This window comes from Lolium perenne, chromosome 2 (genome assembly GCF_019359855.2).
Source record: "Lolium perenne isolate Kyuss_39 chromosome 2, Kyuss_2.0, whole genome shotgun sequence".
NCBI lineage: Eukaryota > Viridiplantae > Streptophyta > Magnoliopsida > Poales > Poaceae > Lolium > Lolium perenne.
In genome coordinates, this window is record NC_067245.2 from 31,889,224 (window position 1) to 31,909,814 (window position 20,591).

Below are 20,591 nucleotides of genomic sequence, written 5' to 3' on the forward strand. Positions count from 1 at the left end.
GGAAATATTCTCGGAATTGGACGAAATCAAAGCCCAGGGTCCTATTTTCACACGAAGCTTCCAGAAGACCGAAGGGAAGACGAAGTGGGGCCACGAGGTGGCGACACACCAGGGCGGCGCGGCCCAGGCCCTGGCCGCGCCAGCCTGTGGTGTGGGCCCCTCGTGACGCCCTTTGACCTACCCTTCCGCCTACAAATAGCCTTCGTCGAGAAACCCCCAGTACCGAGAGCCACGATACGGAAAACATTACTGAGACGCCGCCGCCGCCAATCCCATCTCGGGGGATTTAGGAGATCGCCTCCGGCACCCTGCCGGAGAGGGGAATCATGTCCCGGAGGACTCTACGCCGCCATGGTCGCCTCCGGATTGATGTGTGAGTAGTTCACCCCTGGACTATGGGTCCATAGCAGTAGCTAGATGGTTGTCTTTTCCTCATTGTGCTATCATTGTCTGATCTTGTGAGCTGCCTATCATGATCAAGATCATCTATCTGTAAAGCTACATGTGCGTTTGTTGGGATCCGATGAATAGAGAATACTATGTTATGTTGATTATCAATCTATTGTCTATGTGTTGGTTATGATCTTGCATGCTCTCCGTTACTAGTAGATGCTTGTAACTCCAAGAGGGAGTACTTATGCTCGATAGTGGGTTCATGTCTCCGTGAATCTGGGGGAGTGACAAGAACCCCTAAGGTTATGGATGTGATGTTGCCACTAGGGATAAAACATTGATGCTATGTTCGAGGATATAGTTATTGATTACATTACGCACCATACTTAATGCAATTGTCTGTTGTTTGCAACTTAATACCGGAAGGGGTTCGGATGATAACCTGAAAGTGGACTTTTTAGGCATAGATGCATGCTGGATAGCGGTCTATGTACTTTGTCGTAATGCCCAATTGAATCTCACAATACTCATCATGTCATGTATGTGCATTGTCATGCCCTCTTTATTTGTCAATTGCCCAACTGTAATTTGTTTACCCAATATGCTATATTTCTTATGGGAGAGACACCTCTAGTGAACTGTGGACCCCGGTCCATTCTTTTACATCGAATACAATCTACTGCAATACTGTTTCTACTGTTCTCTGCAAACAATCATCATCCACACTATACATCTAATCCTTTGTTACAGCAAGCCGGTGAGATTGACAACCTCACTGTTTCGTTGGGGCAAAGTACTTTGGTTGTGTTGTGCAGGTTCCACGTTGGCGCCGGAATCCCTGGTATTGCGCCGCACTACATCTCGCCGCCATCAACCTTCAACGTGCTTCTTGGCTCCTACTGGTTCGATAACCTTGGTTTCTTTCTGAGGGAAAACTTGCTGCTGTGCGCATCACACCTTCCTCTTGGGGTTCCCAACGAACGTGTGTCTACACGCCATCAAGCTCTTTTTCTGGCGCCGTTGCCGGGGAGATCAAGACACGCTGCAAGGGGAGTCTTCACAATCCAATCTCTTTACTTTGTTTTTGTCTTGCTTTATTTTATTTACTACTTTGTTTGCTGGACTAAAACAAAACACAAAAAAATTAGTTGCTAGCTTTACTTTATTTACTATCTTGTTTGCACTCTATATCAAAAACACAAAAAAATTAGTTACTTGCATTTACTTTACTTAATATCATGCATGTTTTTATTTCATTAGTTAAGCATAATGGAAAACAACAAAAATATGAGAGATCTTTATGAACTTTATCTTGAATTAGGACATGATGTGTTTGAAGAGAGAATTAAAAAGCCCATGGAACTTTATATGCATGCTAATGGGAATGTTATTACTATGAATGCTTTGAACACCATTGTTGCTAATGCTATGGAAAATTCTAAGCTTGGGGAAGCTGGCTTTGATGAGCATGATCTTTTTAGTCCCACAAGCATCGAGGAGAAAATTTTCTTTTTTGATTACAATATGCCTCCTATATATGATGATAGTCACTTTGTTGAATTTGCTCCCACTACAACTAATAAAATTGATTATGCTTATGTGGAGAGTAATAATTTTATGCATGAGACTCATGATAAGAATGCTTTATGTGATAGTTATATTGTTGAATTTGTTCATGTTGCTACTGAAAGCTATTATGAGAGAGGAAAATATGATTGTAGAAATTTTCATGTTACTAAAACACCTCTCTATGTGCTGAAAATCTTGAAGCTGCACTTGTTTTATCTTCCTATGCTTGTTACTTTGCTCTTCATGAACTTGTTTATTTACAAGATTCCTTTTCATAGGAAGCATGTTAGACTTAAATTTGTTTTGAATTTGCCTCTTGATGCTCTCTTTTGCTTCAAATACTATTTCTTGCGAGTGCATCATTAAAACTACTGAGCCCATCTTAATGGCTATAAAGAAAGAACTTCTTGGGAGATAACCCATGTGTTATTTTGCTACAGTATTTTGTTTTATATTTGAGTCTTGGAAGTTGTTTACTACTGTAGCAACCTCTCCTTATCTTAGTTTTATTGCATTGTTGTGCCAAGTAAAGTCTCTAATAGAAGTATGATACTAGATTTGGATTACTGCGCAGAAACAGTTTTCTTTGCTGTCACGAATCTGTTTCTAATTCTCTGTAGGTAACTCAGAAAATTATGCCAATTTACGTGAGTGATCCTCAGATATGTACGCAACTTTCATTAGTTTTAAGTTTTCTCATCTGAGTAAGTCTGGTGCCTGTTAAAAATTCGTCTTTACAAACTGTTCTGTTTTGACAAATTCTGCCTTTTATTTTGCATTGCATGTTTTGCTAAGTTAGATGGATTTCTTTGTTCCATTGACTTTCAGTAGCTTTGTGCAATGTCCAGAAGTATAAAGAATGATTGTGTCACCTCTGAATATGTGAATTTTGATTATGCACTAATCCTCTAATGAGTCTGTTTCGAGTTTGGTGTGGAGGAAGTTTTCAAGGATCAAGAGAGGAGGATGATACAACATGATCAAGGAGAGTGAAGCTCTAAGCTTGGGGATGCCCCGGTGGTTCACCCCTGCATATATCAAGAAGACTCAAGCGTCTAAGCTTGGGGATGCCCAAGGCATCCCCTTCTTCATCGACAACATTATCAGGTTCCTCCCCTGAAACTATATTTTTATTCCATCACATCTTATGTACTTTGCTTGGAGCGTCTGTTTGTTTTTTGTTTTGTTTTGTTTGAATAAAGTTGGATCCTAGCATTCATTGTGTGGGAGAGATACACGCTCCGCTGTTGCATATGGACACATATGTCCTTAGCTTTACTCATAGTATTCATGGCGAAAGTTTCTTCTTCGTTAAATTGTTATATGGTTGGAATTGGAAAATGATATATGTGGTAATTGGTATAATATCTTGGATAATGTGATACTTGGCAATTGTTGTGCTCATGTTTAAGCTCTTTCATCATATACTTTGCACTTATTAATGAAAAAATACATAGAGCATGCTAAAATCTGATTTGCATGTTTGGTCTCTCTAAGGTCTAGGTAATTTCTAGTATTGAGTTTGAACAACAAGGAAGACGGTATAGAGTCTTATAATGTTTACAATATGTCTTTTATGTGATTTTTGCTGTACCGGTTCATCCTTGTGTTTGTTTCAAATAAACCTTGCTAGCCTAAACCTTGTATCGAGAGGGAATACTTCTCATGCATCCAAAATCCTTGAGCCAACCACTATGCCATTTGTGTCCACCATACCTACCTACCACATGGTATTTCTCCGCCATTCCAAAGTAAATTGCTTGAGTGCTACCTTTAAAATTTCCATTCTTTACCTTTACAATATATAGCTCATGGGACAAATAGCTTAAAAACTATCGTGGTATTGAATATGTACTTATGCACTTTATCTCTTATTAAGTTGCTTGTTGTGCGATAACCATGTTTCTGGGGACGCCATCAACTACTTCTTTGTTGAATATCATGTGAGTTGCTATGCATGTTCGTCTTGTCTGAAGTAAGAGTGATTTATCATGATCAAATGGTTTGAGTGTGCATATTGTTAGAGAAGAACATTGGGCCGCTAACTAAAGCCATGATCCATGGTGGAAGTTTCAGTTTGGACAACAAACCTCAATCTCTTATGAGAATATTATCTGTTGTTGAATGCTTATGCATTAAAGAGGAGTCCATTATCTGTTGTCTATGTTGTCCCGGTATGGATGTCTAAGTTGAGAATAACCAAAAGCAAGAAATCCAATGCGAGCTTTCTCCTTAGACCTTTGTACAGGCGGCATAGAGGTACCCCTTTGTGACACTTGGTTGAAACATGTGCTATGCTATGATAATCCATGTAAATCCAAGCTAATTAGGACAAGGTACGGGCACTATTAGTATACTATGCATGAGGCTTGCAACTTGTAGGATATAATTTACATAACTCATATGCTTTATTACTACCGTTGAAAAAATTGTTTCTTGTTTTCAAAATAAAAGCTCTAGCACAAATATAGCAATCGATGCTTTCCTCTTTGAAGGATCATTCTTTTACTTTTATTGTTGAGTCAGTTCACCTATCTCTTTCCACCTTAAGAAGCAAACACTTGTGTGAACTGTGCATTGATTCCTACATACTTGCATATTGCACTTGTTATATTGCTTTACATTGACAATATCAATGAGATATACATGTTACAAGTTGAAAGCAACCGCTGAAACTTCATCTTCCTTTGTGATGCTTCAATACGTTTACTTTGAATTATTGCTTTATGAGTTAACTCTTATGCAAGACTTATTGATGCTTGTCTTTAAGTACTATTCATGAAAAGTCTTTGCTTTATGATTCAGTTGTTTACTCATGTCATTACCATTGCTTTGATCGCTGCATTCATTACATGTGCTTACAATAGTATGATCAAGATTATGTTGGTAGCATTGTCACTAAGAAATTATCTTTGTTATCGTTTACCTACTCGGGACGAGTAGGAACTAAGCTTGGGGATGCTTGATACGTCTCAAACGTATCTATAATTTCTTATGTTCCATGCTACTTTTATGATGATACTCACATGTTTTATACACATTATATGTCATTATTATGCATTTTCCAGCACTAACCTATTAACGAGATGCCGAAGAGCCAGTTGCTGTTTTCTGCTGTTTTTGGTTTCAGAAATCCTAGTAAGGAAATATTCTCGGAATTGGACGAAATCAAAGCCCAGGGTCCTATTTTCACACGAAGCTTCCAGAAGACCGAAGGGAAGACGAAGTGGGGCCACGAGGTGGTGACACACCAGGGCGGCGCGGCCCAGGCCCTGGCCGCGCCGGCCTGTGGTGTGGGCCCCTCGTGACGCCCTTTGACCTACCCTTCCGCCTACAAATAGCCTTCGTCGAGAAACCCCCAGTACCGAGAGCCACGATACGGAAAACATTACTGAGACGCCGCCGCCGCCAATCCCATCTCGGGGGATTCAGGAGATCGCCTCCGGCACCCTGCCGGAGAGGGGAATCATCTCCCGGAGGACTCTACACCGCCATGGTCGCCTCCGGATTGATGTGTGAGTAGTTCACCCCTGGACTATGGGTCCATAGCAGTAGCTAGATGGTTGTCTTCTCCTCATTGTGCTATCATTGTCTGATCTTGTGAGCTGCCTATCATGATCAAGATCATCTATCTGTAAGCTACATGTGCGTTTGTTGGGATCCGATGAATAGAGAATACTATGTTATGTTGATTATCAATCTATTGTCTATGTGTTGTTTATGATCTTGCATGCTCTCCGTTACTAGTAGATGCTTTGGCCAAGTTGATGCTTGTAACTCCAAGAGGGAGTACTTATGCTCGATAGTGGGTTCATGTCTCCGTGAATCTGGGGGAGTGACAAGAACCCCTAAGGTTATGGATGTGCTGTTGCCACTAGGGATAAAACATTGATGCTATGTTCGAGGATATAGTTATTGATTACATTACGCACCATACTTAATGCAATTGTCTGTTGCTTGCAACTTAATACCGGAAGGGGTTCGGATGATAACCTGAAAGTGGACTTTTTAGGCATAGATGCATGCTGGATAGCGGTCTATGTACTTTGTCGTAATGCCCAATTGAATCTCACAATACTCATCATGTCATGTATGTGCATTGTCATGCCCTCTTTATTTGTCAATTGCCCAACTGTAATTTGTTTACCCAATATGCTATATTTCTTATGGGAGAGACACCTCTAGTGAACTGTGGACCCCGGTCCATTCTTTTACATCGAATACAATCTACTGCAATACTGTTTCTACTGTTCTCTGCAAACAATCATCATCCACACTATACATCTAATCCTTTGTTACAGCAAACCGGTGAGATTGACAACCTCACTGTTTCGTTGGGGCAAAGTACTTTGGTTGTGTTGTGCAGGTTCCACGTTGGCGCCGGAATCCCTGGTGTTGCGCCGCACTACATCTCGCCGCCATCAACCTTCAACGTGCTTCTTGGCTCCTACTGGTTCGATAACCTTGGGTTCTTTCTGAGGGAAAACTTACTGCTGTGCGCATCACACCTTCCTCTTGGGGTTCCCAACGAACGTGTGTCTACACACCATCACAGTAGCATAATTATTCTCACAAGTTTTACTCATCGGGAATATTTCAAGAGAATCCACACGAACATAACATTCAACCTCCTTTGGTAAGCATGGAGGACAATCAAATAGTGTAAGAGATAAAGAGTTACTCTCATTAGAAGGTTGGCATGGGTAGCTAATCCATTTTTCCTCCTTTTGTTCATCACTCTCCTCCTCTTTTTCATCCAATGAGCTTTCAGGTTCATCAATCTCCTCCTCTTTTTCATCCAATGAGCTTTCAGGTTCATCAATTTCTTCTTCCACAGGTTCCTGCAAATTGTGAGTGCATTCTTGTGCATTAATGAGTCTCTCTTTATAATCAATGATATAAGGATTATCGCTGTAACTTTCTATGCAAAAATTAAGGATAGAAGAGACATAATCTTTAAGGTCCTTACAAACAACACAAGTTTCATAATTTTTAGCCATGAAGGATTCTATCTCAGAGGCTCCCATAAACAAAACAAATTGTTCTACTTCTTCGAACCCAAAATGAATATAGCTATTACAATTATAGTTCTTAATTAAAACTTCCTCACTAAAGCCACATTGAAATTTAAGATGTCTAGTATCATGTTGAGAGCAACAGTTTATATCATGGCGTTTAAGCAAGATTTTAGCAATTGTATTCAATTTTTCTATCACAGCACTCATCACTTCACTCGCTCTTGATTCTCTATAATTATTATATAATTCAATAAGCTCCAAATAGGTTGTGGGTTCTCTCATAACAACAGTTTTTTAATTTTTAGGTTTTTCAAATTTTTATGGATTTTTGGGTATATGTAAAAAATAAAACAAGACAAAAAGAAACTAGACAAAAGTAAACTAAGAAAAATAATGCTAGACAGAAATAAACTAAGCACAAATAAACTAGACAAAAGTAAACTAAGCAAAACAAAATAAGATAAAACAAAAACAGAGAGAGAGGTAGAGTGTACTCCCCAGATGAACTTATGAGTAGAGCTATGCCTCCCCGGCAACGGCGCCAGAAAATAGTCTTGATAACCCACAAGTATAGGGGATCGCAACAGTCTTCGAGGGAAGTAAAACCCAAATTTATTGATTCGACACAAGGGGAGGTAAAGAATACTTATAAGCCTTAACAACTGAGTTGTCAATTCAGCTGCACCTGGAAAAGCACAAGTAACAGGGGTGATGTGAAAGCAGCAGTAATATGAGAGCAGTAGTAACAGTAACGCAGCAGCAGTAATAGTAACACGGAGACAATGGCACCAGAAAATAGTTGATACTACTTCCAATGACATGTAGAACGAGTATATGATGATGAGAGATGGACCGGGGTTCCCAGCTATCTTCACTAGTGGTAACTCTCCAATAACAAGTGTTGGGTGAACAAATTATAGTTGGGCAATTGATAGGATTGAAAGCATTAAGATAGAACATCAATTTATTAATCATGTAGGCATGTTTTCCATATATAGTTATACGTGCTCGCAATGAGAAACTTGCATAACATCTTTTGTCCTACCAGCCGGTGGCAGTCGGGCCTCAAGGGAATCTACTGGCAATTAAGGTACTCCTTTTAATAGAGCACCGGAGCAAAGCATTAACACTTGGTGAAAACATGTGATCCTCATACCTACGCCTTCCCCTCCGGTTATCCCAGTTGCTGTCACTCTGGGGCCCCGGGTTCCGGACATAGACATGTGCAAACAACTTGTAGATACAATCTAAGCAATAAGTATAGAGCTTAAATCTAAGATCATGCCACTCGGGCCCTAGTGACAAGCATTAAGCATAACAAGATTGCAGCAACAATAACTTCACAAACTTATATAGATAGACTGATCATAATGTAACAATTCATCGGATCCCAACAAACACAACACCGATGACATCAGATGAATCTCAATCATGTAAGGCAGCTCATGAGATCATTGTATTGAAGTACATGGGAGAGAGAGTACCAACTAGCTACAGCTAGAACCCGTAGTCCATGGGGGAACTACTCACGGAGCATGATGGAGGCGGTGGCGTTGATGGAGATGGCTTCCGGGGGCACTTCCCCGTCCCGGTAGAGTGCCGGAACAGAGACTTTTGTCCCCCGAATTGGAGTTTCGCGATGGCGGCGGCGCTCCTGGAGTCTTTCTGGAGTTTCGTCAATCTGTATCACGTTTTTAGGTCGAAAGGGGTCTTATAGGCGAAGAGGCGGCGCAGGGAGGTGCCTGGGGCTCCCTCACCATAGGCTGGCGCGGCCAGGCCTGGGGCCGCGCCGCCTTATGGTGTGGTGGCCCTCTGGCCCGCCTCCGACTCTCCTTCGGTGTTCTGGGGTCTTCCGGGAAAAATAAGATACTGGGTCTTTGTTTCGTCGAATTCCGAGAATATTGCCCGAACAGCCTTTCTGGAACCAAAAACAGCAGAAAACAGGAACTGGCACTTCGGCATCTTGTTAATAGGTTAGTTCCGGAAAATGCATGAAATCATTATAAAGTGTGAGCAAAACATGTAGGAATTGTCATAAAACAAGCATGGAACATCAGAAATTATAGATACGTTGGAGACGTATCACCCGCTGCCGCTCCTCCGCGGCAGCGACATCCCTCTTCCGTTGCTCGAGCGCCCTGCAGCGCTCGCCCCGCTTCTTGCTCTCGATCTTCCTCTGCTCCGCGGTGAGGTCGGGCTTCGCCTTCTTCGTCGCCTTCCCGGGCTCCACGACCACCGGAGCGTCCAGTTCAGGAGCCTCCGACACGGGAGGAGCGGCAACGGCCGCGAGCTGTGCCTCGTCTCCGATGGTGGCGGTGCTGGCGGTGGCGGCGGCAGTCGCTTCGTCGGCCATCTCTAGGTTTTGGGAGTGGAGTGGAGTGTTTCTGTTTTGGGAGACAGACATGCGGGCCAGGGGCGGACAAGGGGAGGACGCGAGCGACCAGCGTTCGGCGTCCGCGGCCACGCAAACTCATCCCAGATTTGGGCTGGGTTTTGGTCGTCCCGGACGCCGCGGCCATCCGTTTTAGGGATGGGTCCGCGCGCTGGGCCGCGTTTTTTCCGGCTCGACCCATCCGGACGCGCGGGCGCGGTTTGGGTCGCCCCGTTGGAGATGCCCTTAAAGCTCTTAGGGCATTTCGAGGGCGCAACGCATTTCGGACGTCCAAACGGACGTACGTCGGGCCAAATGGTCGAAATCGTCCGGGCGTCCGTTTGCGTCGGGGGTGGCTCTAGCCGCACGACGCATCCTTTTTTTTCATTCATGAAGCCATAATTTACATTAATAAAAAACATAAAAAAGCCAGAAAGGCGTGCTAAAAGTAGGTGCTGCCTACTGGTCGTCGTCGCTGACGAGGTCAAACAACTCCGGCGTCGGTCATGGAAGCTCGACGCCGGTGGTGGAGGAGGTACCGCCGCATGGGCAGGAGGCTGTGGCCAGGGATCCCACGCCGGAGCAGCAGGCGGAGCGCGGGCGATGGAACACGTCGGTGTGGCCGGAGGAGTCGCCGGCCTCCCCTGCGCGAGCGCTGACTCGCGGAGCTGGATTGCGAGCCCGTCCCACAAAGTGAGCTTGTTGAGCTCGTCCTGCTCGCTGTTGGCCAGTGCCATGGAAATGGCCTCCTCCTCGGAAATGTCTGGCGGCTGGGTCTCCGGATCCCACGCCGGCCCGCCGGCCCGCCGTCGTTGTGGTCGTACTGTGCCATGGTCACGTCCTCGTCCTCGTTCTTGTCGTCGTCCTTCTCCTCGTCCTCGTCGCCGTCCTCGTCCGTGTCCTCCTGGTCGTTCTCTTCTTCTTCTGCGGTGATCTCGCGCTCGAAGTAGTCTACGTTGGCGAGGTCGCCAGCGCGGCGGCGCGCGTCGAACTCCCACGACCCGAATGAAATCCAGTTGTAGGAGTTCAGCGCGTACGCCGGATCCTCCCGCAGATCCGGTGGCAAGATCGCTCGGCGCAGAAATTTTTAAGAGACGTAGCATGAAGACGGAAGGTATCGCGGTCTTATAAAAAAGGATGCGACAAGCATACCCGACATATCCGCGCTGACTTCATTCATTAACTCGAGCATAAAATTTTCTCGAGTAGTCGCCTTTTCAGCCTCGGAAATGGCGATTTCCTTAGCAGCCATGGCCTCTTGAGCTTGTTGAAGCGCAATTTTTTTGGCTTCAGATGCCTTACGAGATTGTTCCATCATTACAAGTGTTTGCTTCTTCGCATACTGAAGTTGCTGTCGAAGTTCATCCAATTCTTGCGGCAAGGAATCTTCGACAGGTGCAGTATTAGCAAGAATTCTACTTGAGCGAGAAGGAGAAGGCGAAACATCGGAAGGAGCAGAAGACGGAGTATAGTTATCAAATACCAACTGAAATTTAACAAAAAAGTCGACATCAATCAACAAGCTCAAGATAGAGTTTTCATTGATCTTTCAGAATATGTACAAGGCGTTACAGCGGAGCTAGTGGGATACGAGTCGCCAAATAACTACTTTGGCGACATCATCAAAAGCAAAAGAAAAAAGAAGAGGAGGCGTTCAACTAGACCTCCGGCTTGGATGAGCTAGGAGTTGAAGCTGGCTTGATCCCGAGATAGGCCAAGATTTTCTTCGCGTTGGGCTTGGCTGCCTTGATCAATGAACGCCACTTCGTCTGTTCTATCTGATCGGTGGCGCCAACCTTCGTCCAGTCAACAGTTTGTTGGCTGTCCACGACCAAGGCAACTGTGCTTTCGACAGCAACTTTCATGTTTTCTTGGCGCATCTTCAGTCCAAGATCTTCTGGCGAATCAAACTCCTTGGCAAGTGCAAGGAAAGTTTTGGGCTCCTCTTTCCTGGGGAAGAAGTAGGGGAACAGCTTTGATAAACCCGCGTCAGCATGTTCTATGCCCTCGCGAACTTCAGTTCCATGAAACTCCAGGAAAGAGAGTGCGTCCAGAAGAGGATCATCGTCGGGATCTTCAAGCTCAAATTCTTGGTTTGTTTTGGCTGCCGAGGAAAATATGTGTTGGTCGACAACAAGAAGGAAAAATTAACCCTAAAAAAAAGGGAAAATATAGAAGGGTACGACAAAATTACCGACAAAGCGCCGATTCTGCGCATTCAAGCGCTTGGTGATCGCCTTTTCACGAGCAGCTTGGGAGGCCTTGTGTTCATCCAAAGCAGTTTCGGCATCAGCCAGCCTCTTCTGCAGATCTTCGACACCAGCAGCTTTGGCCGTGGCCTCCTCAGCCTCTGCTTTAGCTTGGCTAGCATCAAGATCAGCCTTCTTGCGAGCCATTTCACTCTGCTCTAGTTTCCGAGCAAGAGTGTCAACAAGCTTGTTGGCTTCTGCAATTTTTTCTGCCACAATAATCAAGAAGTCGTCAAAAATACAAACAAAGCAGGAGCAGGAAATCGTAAGGCAGGTGTCATAGAAAAAATTATTACCTTCAGTCTTGCTAGCATATTCACGGTACCCAACAAATTGGGCACCGATACGAAGAAGTTCTTTGACCATAGGCTGTCAAAGAAAGGCAAAGAAAGAAAACGTCGGCATGGGAAAAATGTGAAGGCATAAAAGAAGGAAATAAGAGGAAATATAGATAAGTAAATTCAGCACTTACGTCATCCAAGAAAGAATTGGAGGAGCTACCCAATTCAAGGGTAGGCTCCACGATCGTTTCCACCCTTGTCCTTTTTGGTGAAGGGACAAGAGGGCTCGAAGGTGGAGTGGGAGCGCCAACATTCAGTTGAGGAGGCGAAGATTTCTCTCCTTCAGCTGGCGTCTCCGAAACAACTAAAGTACGTGACGAGCTCGTTCGAGCAGCCACATCAAGAGTTGGTGGTTCTTCCTCATCATCACTGCGAATAAAATACGACAGCATAAAAAGCAAGATAGACAAAAAACTTCGAGTACAAAGATAAGGAGAAATAAAAAAAACTTACGAGCTGATGAGGGATCCAAGGTATGGATCATAACCTGCCTTCTGACGTGAAGGATCAACTTCTTCGGCTTTGGAGGTGCCGGAATCCTCAGCGTCAGTCCTTTTCCTTTTGTTCCTTGGAGAAACAGCAGGAGGAGGAGATTGTGCCGACGTAGTGCCCTCGGAGGCAGCTTCCTTTTCGGAGGAACCCGCAGATTTTCGAGAATCTACGGGTTCATTTACAAACGAGGGGGCATCTTGGTTGTCGTCGGTGATGATAGCCCTTTCCTCGACTTCTCCACCTTCAGGAAGGGGAGGGAGCGAGACAAGATTTGGATGGTTCTATACAAAAAGCAGAGGAGGAAGTCAAAAAGCAGGAAAGTGAAAAATAAAGATAGCAAAGCAATAGCAAATCAAGCGACAAAGCTTACCTTGGGAAGTGGATTGGTGGAGCTGAATGGTTTTACGCGACAAGAAGAAGGGACAGGATCCTTTTTGCAGAGAGACGAGATTTTTCGGACAAGTTTTTCTAAGTCCTTGACCTCTAAATCCGTTGACAACCGATCGACGTCCGTGTCGCCAGAATACTTCCAGAGAGGGTGTTTGCGAGCTTGAAGAGGCTGCACTCTGGTCCTTAGAAAATAGGCTGTGATTTGGATGCCTGATAATTCTTTGCCGCGAGTATTTTGCAACTCGTGGATACGAGCCATCAGGGCTTCAGTCGCCGTTCTTTCCTCTTCGGTAGCCTCTGCGTCCCAGGAGCGGCGGCGAAGAATTCTTTCGGCACCATCAAAAGGAGGGATGTTGTCTTCAGCACATCCATCGTTCTCCTCCTGAATGTACAGCCACTTCTTGCGCCACCCTTGAACTGAGTCAGGGAGCTTGACGTCGAAGTAGCCGACAGTGGGGCGAACAGAAATTACAACGCCGCCTATATTATAGGCGACGTTTGGAGAGCCATTGCGGCGACATAAGAAAATGCGCTTCCATAGCGCCCAGTTAGGCTGGACGCCAAGGAAGGCTTCGCAGAGGGTGATGAAGATGGAAATATGGAGGATAGAATTGGGGGTCAAGTGGTGAAGTTGTAGACCATAAACAAAAAGCAGTCCGCGGAGAAAAGGATGAATGGGGGCGGAAAGACCGCGGATGAGGTGGTCGATGAAACTTACCCGGTACCCCATTGGAGGGGTTGGGTAGCTCTCCTCACTAGGAAAGCGCAGTGCGTTGGGCTTCTTGCTGAGCCCCAGCTTCTTCAGCAGATTGGTGTCCTGAGCGGAAAGCTTGGATCTTTCCCACTCTGCGGAACCCAGATCCACGGCAGCCATTGCAGATTCCGGCATGCTATGTCTGGTCAAGCGGCGCGGAGGCATCAACAATGGCGCAGGAGTGCAGAGCTTAGAGAATTATGGAGCGCAGGAGGATTTGCAGAGGGGAGCACAGCAGCGGCGCGAGCGGAAGTGCTCGAGGAAGAAGAAGGAGATCTTATATAGAGGTGTGGCGAAACGGCGGACCGTTGGATGGAAAAAGTGTGCAGCAGATGATAGCCACGTAGGAGCAAGGGTAAAACAGTATTTTACAGTGGAGGAGTTACGGTACGTGCGCCAGAAAAAGCGGAGTACGTGTGTCCTCCACTTGCACGACGTGTCAACGTGGCGGAAACAATGGACCCACAAGGCAGGAAAATTGCGACTATTAACAGCAATGAAGTAACTTCGACCAAGGAAGAAAATTTCGACAAGAAAAATAAAAAAGGATTGATGACAGGAGAAGTTATTGAATACTTCGGGAGCCTTTGATCAAATACAAGTTTTTGCCCAAATGCTCGAGGGCTACTTAAAAAAAAAAGAGAAAGGAAATCTCGAGTATGACAATATAGAAATTGAGGGAGCCTATGATCAAACGCAAGCATTTGATCATAGCCTCGGGGGCTACTCCCATCGGGAGCGCTGTTCGCGCACCCGAGATATAAAAAAAAATATCGAGAAAGAATGACAATATAGCGACATGGTGCACTACAATGTTGAGCCTACAACCAAGCACAAGTCCTTGGCTGTAGCCTCGGGGGCTACTCCCATCGGGAACGCTGTTCGCGTGCCCGATGAAAAATATCAAAGAGAAAAAGAAGAAGAGAAAGAAGGAAAGTAACAAAAGAAGGAGCATATTTCGAGTTATGAAGATAACTCTACATATACTCCCATCGGGAGAGCAATATAAGTCAAAAATTGACTCGATGAAATGTGCTATTCCAACAGCCGAATAAGCACTCGACAATATATTCTCAGAACGCCAAAAGTTGCGAATAAATTCTGAATGCCGCAAAACACTGCGAAGGTAAGACCCCAGATCCGTTCTGTGCGGCGTGGCACCGTCTATGACTACGGTTTGCTACTTTTATCCGTATCAACAGATACGAAGAAAAATCCTAACCGACGCGTTAGGTACCCGATAAATTTGACTGGGACTCGACAGAATGGTAAGACCTTAAGCGGCACCTGTCGAAGTTTACACCAGTATCCCGAGATCATGTCCAGGGACGTGATCTTGAAGTAGGTTTTTGCGGATTGCCACTAGAGCAGTTAACTAGTACCTGATCTGTCAGATGAACTAGCCCCAACTACCATTATCCATATACAATATAGAAATTCGTGAGAAGAAATATAGAAAAGTTAAAGTTGTCAAGTAAAAATAGAACGTGGAGATTTATCCTGACTCTACGATTCAATTAAAATCTCGGGGGCTACTGACATAGGCATCCCCAATGGGCCTGCCGAAGATAGTACCCGGGGTTTACTGAAGGCCCACTACCCGAAGAATAAGAAGACTCGGAAGCCCAAAGATATTGTTAAGGAAAGCTAGAGTTGTAATAGGAAGTGTTGTGTGTAATCTTGCGGGATGAGTTAGAAACCTCCCCGGACTCTGTAACTTGTGCAATACGAATCCCTCGGCTCCGTCTCATATATAAATGGGAGTCGAGGGACGAGAAGATCATCGAATCATTGTTGAGCAAACCCTAGTTTTATTTCGTCGAGTACTTTTCGGCTGAAACCTTCGAGATCTACTTGCCCTCTACATCCAACGAAACCCTAGTCTACTATTTGTAGGCATTGACAAGTTAATACCTTGTCAGCGGCGCACCTCGTCCTGCTGCTCTCAGCCCTCGCGCGGCACAGGGGGAACCAGCACGCGCCTCGAGTTTAGATATCAGCCCCCTCCCGGCAAGTTCGCGCCCGGCCATGGTACCGACAGGTTTTCCTCCCATAGCTGCCGCGCGAAGTCGACGCGGACATACCTGCCGAGGCGCGCCATTAACGCAGCCCTGCAAAGGCTGCAGCGCGCCGCTCGCAAGTAATGCCGCGGAAGATGATGCAGTTCTGTCCCTGCCAGGCGGGCTCGTGCGAGGACCGAGCGGACACTTTGCGCGTCCGCTCAGCGTCCGCAGAGACGCAAACCTGACGCATATTTGGGCCATGTTTGCGTCTTCGCGGACGACCCGGTCACTATGCGTCGCCCCGCTGGAAGTGGTGCCAGATGCATTTCCGGTCACGCCGGACACAAACGGTCGCTCAGAGTCCGTTTGCGTCGCGCCGCTAGAGATACCCTAAGTAGAATTGGTGGCGCTGCACTATTTGCCACACTAGTGGTACTTCGGCGCCACTAATAAATTGTGTTGTATAAACTATTTTTAATTGGCTAGGCATCAAATTTGTATTTTCGTTTACACATGTCACAGTTTTATCCATAATGTTTTCAATGCACACTTAGCACGTGTATATGAAATGTGTAACGTTCTTTTTTTATATAGGAAATATATTAATATTAAAAGATAGCAATTACACTCAGCTTCTGCAACAACGCTCCACCCTAATAGCGTACGGATACACACAACCAAAAAAGAGTAAGAAAACTAAGGAATAAAAATCCTGCTACACCATTTCAGACCGAGCAACAGCAATACAACCACCACCATGACAACACCTGAAATACACACTCTCCAAAAATGACGTCTCCAAGAAGGGAACAGTGCACCAGGGCCATCATCGTCCGACCAAAGGTTTTAGGTGTTCACCCTGAAGATAGTCCTCACTCTCAAAACAATGCCTCCAACAAAGTCATTGTCAGGCACAACCAGTTAAGGCCAGATCTTGGGTTTTCACCCTGAAAGGTGAAACTCTGAACTTCACATGTGCTGCCGCCCCTACTTGCATACCACTGCTGCGGGGCCGGAACGCCAAGCAAGTCCCTCGGCATCACGGAGACTCGACCCTCCTTTAGCCAGTCCATCAATCCAACCTTCATGATATTCCTTCTTCTGACTTCACCATGGACCAAAAAGTCATTCGATGTCAACACATAATAGAGCTTCGCGCCGCTCTCTCCGGAACTAAACGGTCGGAATAAAAACATGGGTGCGCAGGACCGAATACCATTCGATACAGCAAACTCCAGGCAAAAGATGCACTGTTCCATTCGTTGACGGAGTATTCCGGAACTCATCTCTCCAGCCAGATCAAAGCAAACTAACCTCCGGAAGATCTTCATCTTCGCTTGCGAGAAACCCGAGGGCTACCACCAAAACAAAGCAAGACTAGCAGCCCCCACGCCGCTAGTCCCTCCTGCCGGATCACCAGGGAAGAAGACATACGGTGTCGGGGATCATGCGTACCATCGCCGAACCGCCGCCGAGTGCGGAGGCCGTCACCGCTCCACCCATTCCACCATGGCTACCGACGAAGGGCATCAGGCCCCGGCCAAGCAGCCATGCCGCCCGTCTTCCTCCACTTGCGCCACATCACCTCCCATGGAGCACCGCCGCGGAAACCCCCTCCTCCCCATCGTCTCTAATGGAAGGAGCGCCGCCACCACCGTCGGGGCCGGCAACAGCATCGGGGCCAGCAGCAGCGGCGGCCTGGGGGGCGGCTACGCGGGAGGGAGGAGATCCTCCGCCGCTGCTCTGGAGGGGGAGGGAGAGGAGGTCCGGTCATATGTAAAGTTCTGTATTCGTGAACACTAGAAACACCATTTGTTTCAACCAACAAGATCATACGCTATTGGCGGCCGATTTTGATATTATGCCCTAAGAAAGTTTTTCTTCTGCATGCCAAATCAAACGGCCAGCACAACGTAGTCCAATCTATTATTTTGAAATGCGGGCTCGCTGGAGTCCTCGCTTCATTTAACATCTTCGTTCAGTTAAAAGACTGAGACCAATCGGCCAAAGCCAATAGAGGGCGTGGTCATGCATGGGCGTGGATGTAGACAAACACGTCTAACTCGAGGACGGCGTTCTTCTTTAGCTCCCAGCTCGAGGTTCTCCAGAGCACGTACCCCGTCGCCATCCTGAACCTCCCAGTACCGCCGACGACCGAAAGCTCCCGTAGCGGCTCCACGATGTTGTCGCGGCCGATGACGGTGAAGGTGCTGCCGGAGTAGGGACCCGCCGTGAGCACCACGTTCATACATAAGAGCACTGCAGGGCCGTGCATGGACGCGAAGGCGTAGAACCCCTGAGCGCTCCCCAGGGGCCTCGACAGCGGGCTTGCCCCCTCCGTTAGAGCGTCGTCGATCATGACCACATGCCCGAACCGCAACGGCGGCTCACCCCCGAGAACCACCGGCCCCGTGCCGTTCACGATCCCCACCGCCGTGGCGCCCGGGCCGGTGAGCACGTCGTGCATGAACAGGCGCATGCGGGCGGGCTGGCTCGGGGCTCCCGGGAGCCATTGCCAGGACGCCGAGAGCATCAGTGCCACCGCTGCCGAAGAGACGAGATAGTACACACTCCTCTGCTCTAACCAAGCAGCAGACATGATTGATGGACTACGGAGATGGATACACACGTGTTAACTCTATATGCATAGCATTAACTATCTCTATATATAGTGCACACTCCTCTGCTCCAACCAAGCAGCAGACATGATTGATTGATAGACTACGCCACTACGGAGATGGATACACACGTGTGTTAACTCGGAAAAGTCCGGTTTGAACCTGGGTGCACGTGAACCCAGGTTGGAAATGCATTTTTAAAATGTGCAAAATTTTTGAAGTAAATATATCGGGGGTACGTACGCATGTTCCATGTGCGCGTAGAAAGTTTTCGCGGAGAAACCACTTTTTTATTTCAGAATCTAAAATAGACAAAATACGTCACACATATATACTGCTATATAGCCACTGGTAGAAAAATGGCCTTTAGTCGCGGTTCGCAACTGCCATTAGTCGCGGTTGCGCAACCGCGACCAATTAAGCGCGACTAAAGGCCCCCCTTTAGTCGCGGTTGCTTACGAACCGCGACTAAAGGCCCGTCCACGTGGGCGGCTAGCGTGCGCCTGTGCGAAGGACCTTTAGTCGCGGTTGGTGTCCCCAACCGGGACTAAAGGCTATTTCGTTAAATTTTTTTAATTTATTTGGGTTTCTAATTTTTTTTCACTCCGTTTTTTTCTATTTTTTTTTCAGAATTTCTATTATTTCGGTTATTTGCATAGCTTAGTCTCTATCTCTAACTACACTATACTTTCTAGTCAAATTACTTACTCATGGTCAAACTTCCCGCTCGGTCACCCATCCTCCCACTACTCCACCTCTAGCACGCTTAACTTCCGAGTTCCTTTCCCATCCCTCTTCCAAGTGCTTCGCGCGCATGTTGTTGATAGTAGTATCATATCAATCCTATTAACATGTTGGTCGATATCACATTTTTTTATTGTTTGAATTTCAAATATTTTTTTTCATAAACAAAAATAATGATGTAATAATAATCGTGAATAAATAAATAAACATTAATTTTTAAATTTTTATTATTTTTAATTTTTTAATTTTTTATAGATTTTTTTTGCCAAAACCTGAAAATTTGAAAATCTAAAATTTGGGTAAAAGTAATAGTAATCTTTATGCTAGATATTAATTTTATTTAGATGCAAATATTAATTTTATTTTTAAAAAAAATTTAAAAAATATAAAATCCATAATTTATAGCAAAAACTAAAATTTTCCTGCTTTCGTATTTTCATTTGGAATTTTGAGAATCTAAAAATTGGCTAACCGGGTATACCCTGCTGAATTCGGATGTAACTTTTTCTCAGGATTTTTTTGATATATTATATGTTTTTTTCCGACGTCGTATGCAAAAGTTATTGCGGTTTTACCATTTTTTCAAAACTTTTTGCAAAAAAAGTGAAAATTCAAATATGTTAATTTTTCCTAATACTAGGTTGCATAACATAAAAGAATCTGAAAACCTTTTATTTTTTTGAATTTTCTATCATTTTATTTTCTATTTTACAGTGCTAAGAAAGGCGATCCACGGGGGGGGGGGGGGGGGGGGGGTGCGGGGGGCGGGGGCGTAAAAAAAACTCGGAAAAACCTTTTGTCGCGGTTGGGCCTTCCATAGCCCTTTAGTCCCGGTTGGTGTTACCAACCGCGACTAAAGGGGTACCCTTTCGTCGCGGATGGAGCATTAGTCACGGGTCGCCTCCCGAACCGCGACTAAAGCCCCCTTTAGTCGCGGTTCGAATATTTCCGAGACTAATGGGGGTGAACGGAAGCCTCTTTTTCTACTAGTGAGCCCTGCAAAATTTCACTTTTTTGCCGAGACAAAATAAAAAGTTTTTTCGTCACGAAACTCATGTCCCGGGCACATATTTGAGATCATCTGGGAAATCATTTTGTGTTTCGATTTTTAAAACATGTTTTGACATCACAAACGGAACTTTTCAAAAAGTGGGTTCACATACACCCAGGTTCACAAAAGCCGGTCTCGTGTTAACTCTCTATATATAGCAGTAACGTACTCTGAGGCGGAGCAAATGCTTCTATTATACAAAATAATTAAAATATAATTTTAAAAATGTCAAAAAATTCTGATATAATTTTTTTGGTGTACATCGTGACATTCTATGTTAGTACGCAAGTTTTTTTTGCAGAAACAACATTTTATGTGGCTTATACAAAAAAGATAAAAAAAATGTTCTGTGCGTAGTCGTGTTATAGCATCAAAATTTATCTTTTTTACAACAGCCACATATTTTTTATTTTTTTAAAAAACTTATGTACGAACATAAAATGTGTAGATGTGCATGGAAAATTTTAGTTTAAATTTTTTTGACAATTCAAAATGTAGATTTACACAACGGGAGCAAATGCTACTATGAGCAAGAGTGAATATCCCTAACGTACTCTCTCTATATATAAATATAGCATGCATGCATACACACAGGGTT

At 45.1% G+C, this 20,591-nt stretch overlaps 1 protein-coding gene across 1 annotated transcript; it reads right to left on the reverse strand.

Moving 5' to 3' along the window:
• Positions 1 to 17,450: 17,450 nt before the first annotated feature.
• Positions 17,451 to 18,198, reverse strand: LOC127329861 (dirigent protein 22-like). The gene has a single exon (XM_051356278.2). The coding sequence runs from the start codon at positions 18,177 to 18,179 to the stop codon at positions 17,607 to 17,609; it is 573 nt and encodes a 190-aa protein (XP_051212238.1). The 5' UTR covers positions 18,180 to 18,198; the 3' UTR covers positions 17,451 to 17,606.
• Between the last annotated feature and the right edge of the window lie 2,393 nt (positions 18,199 to 20,591).

What these genes read in the sequence shown, in the direction of transcription:
- LOC127329861 (XM_051356278.2), bottom strand. Translation starts at nt 18,179, where the DNA reads ATGTCTGCTGCTTGGTTAGAGCAGAGGAGTGTGTACTATCTCGTCTCT.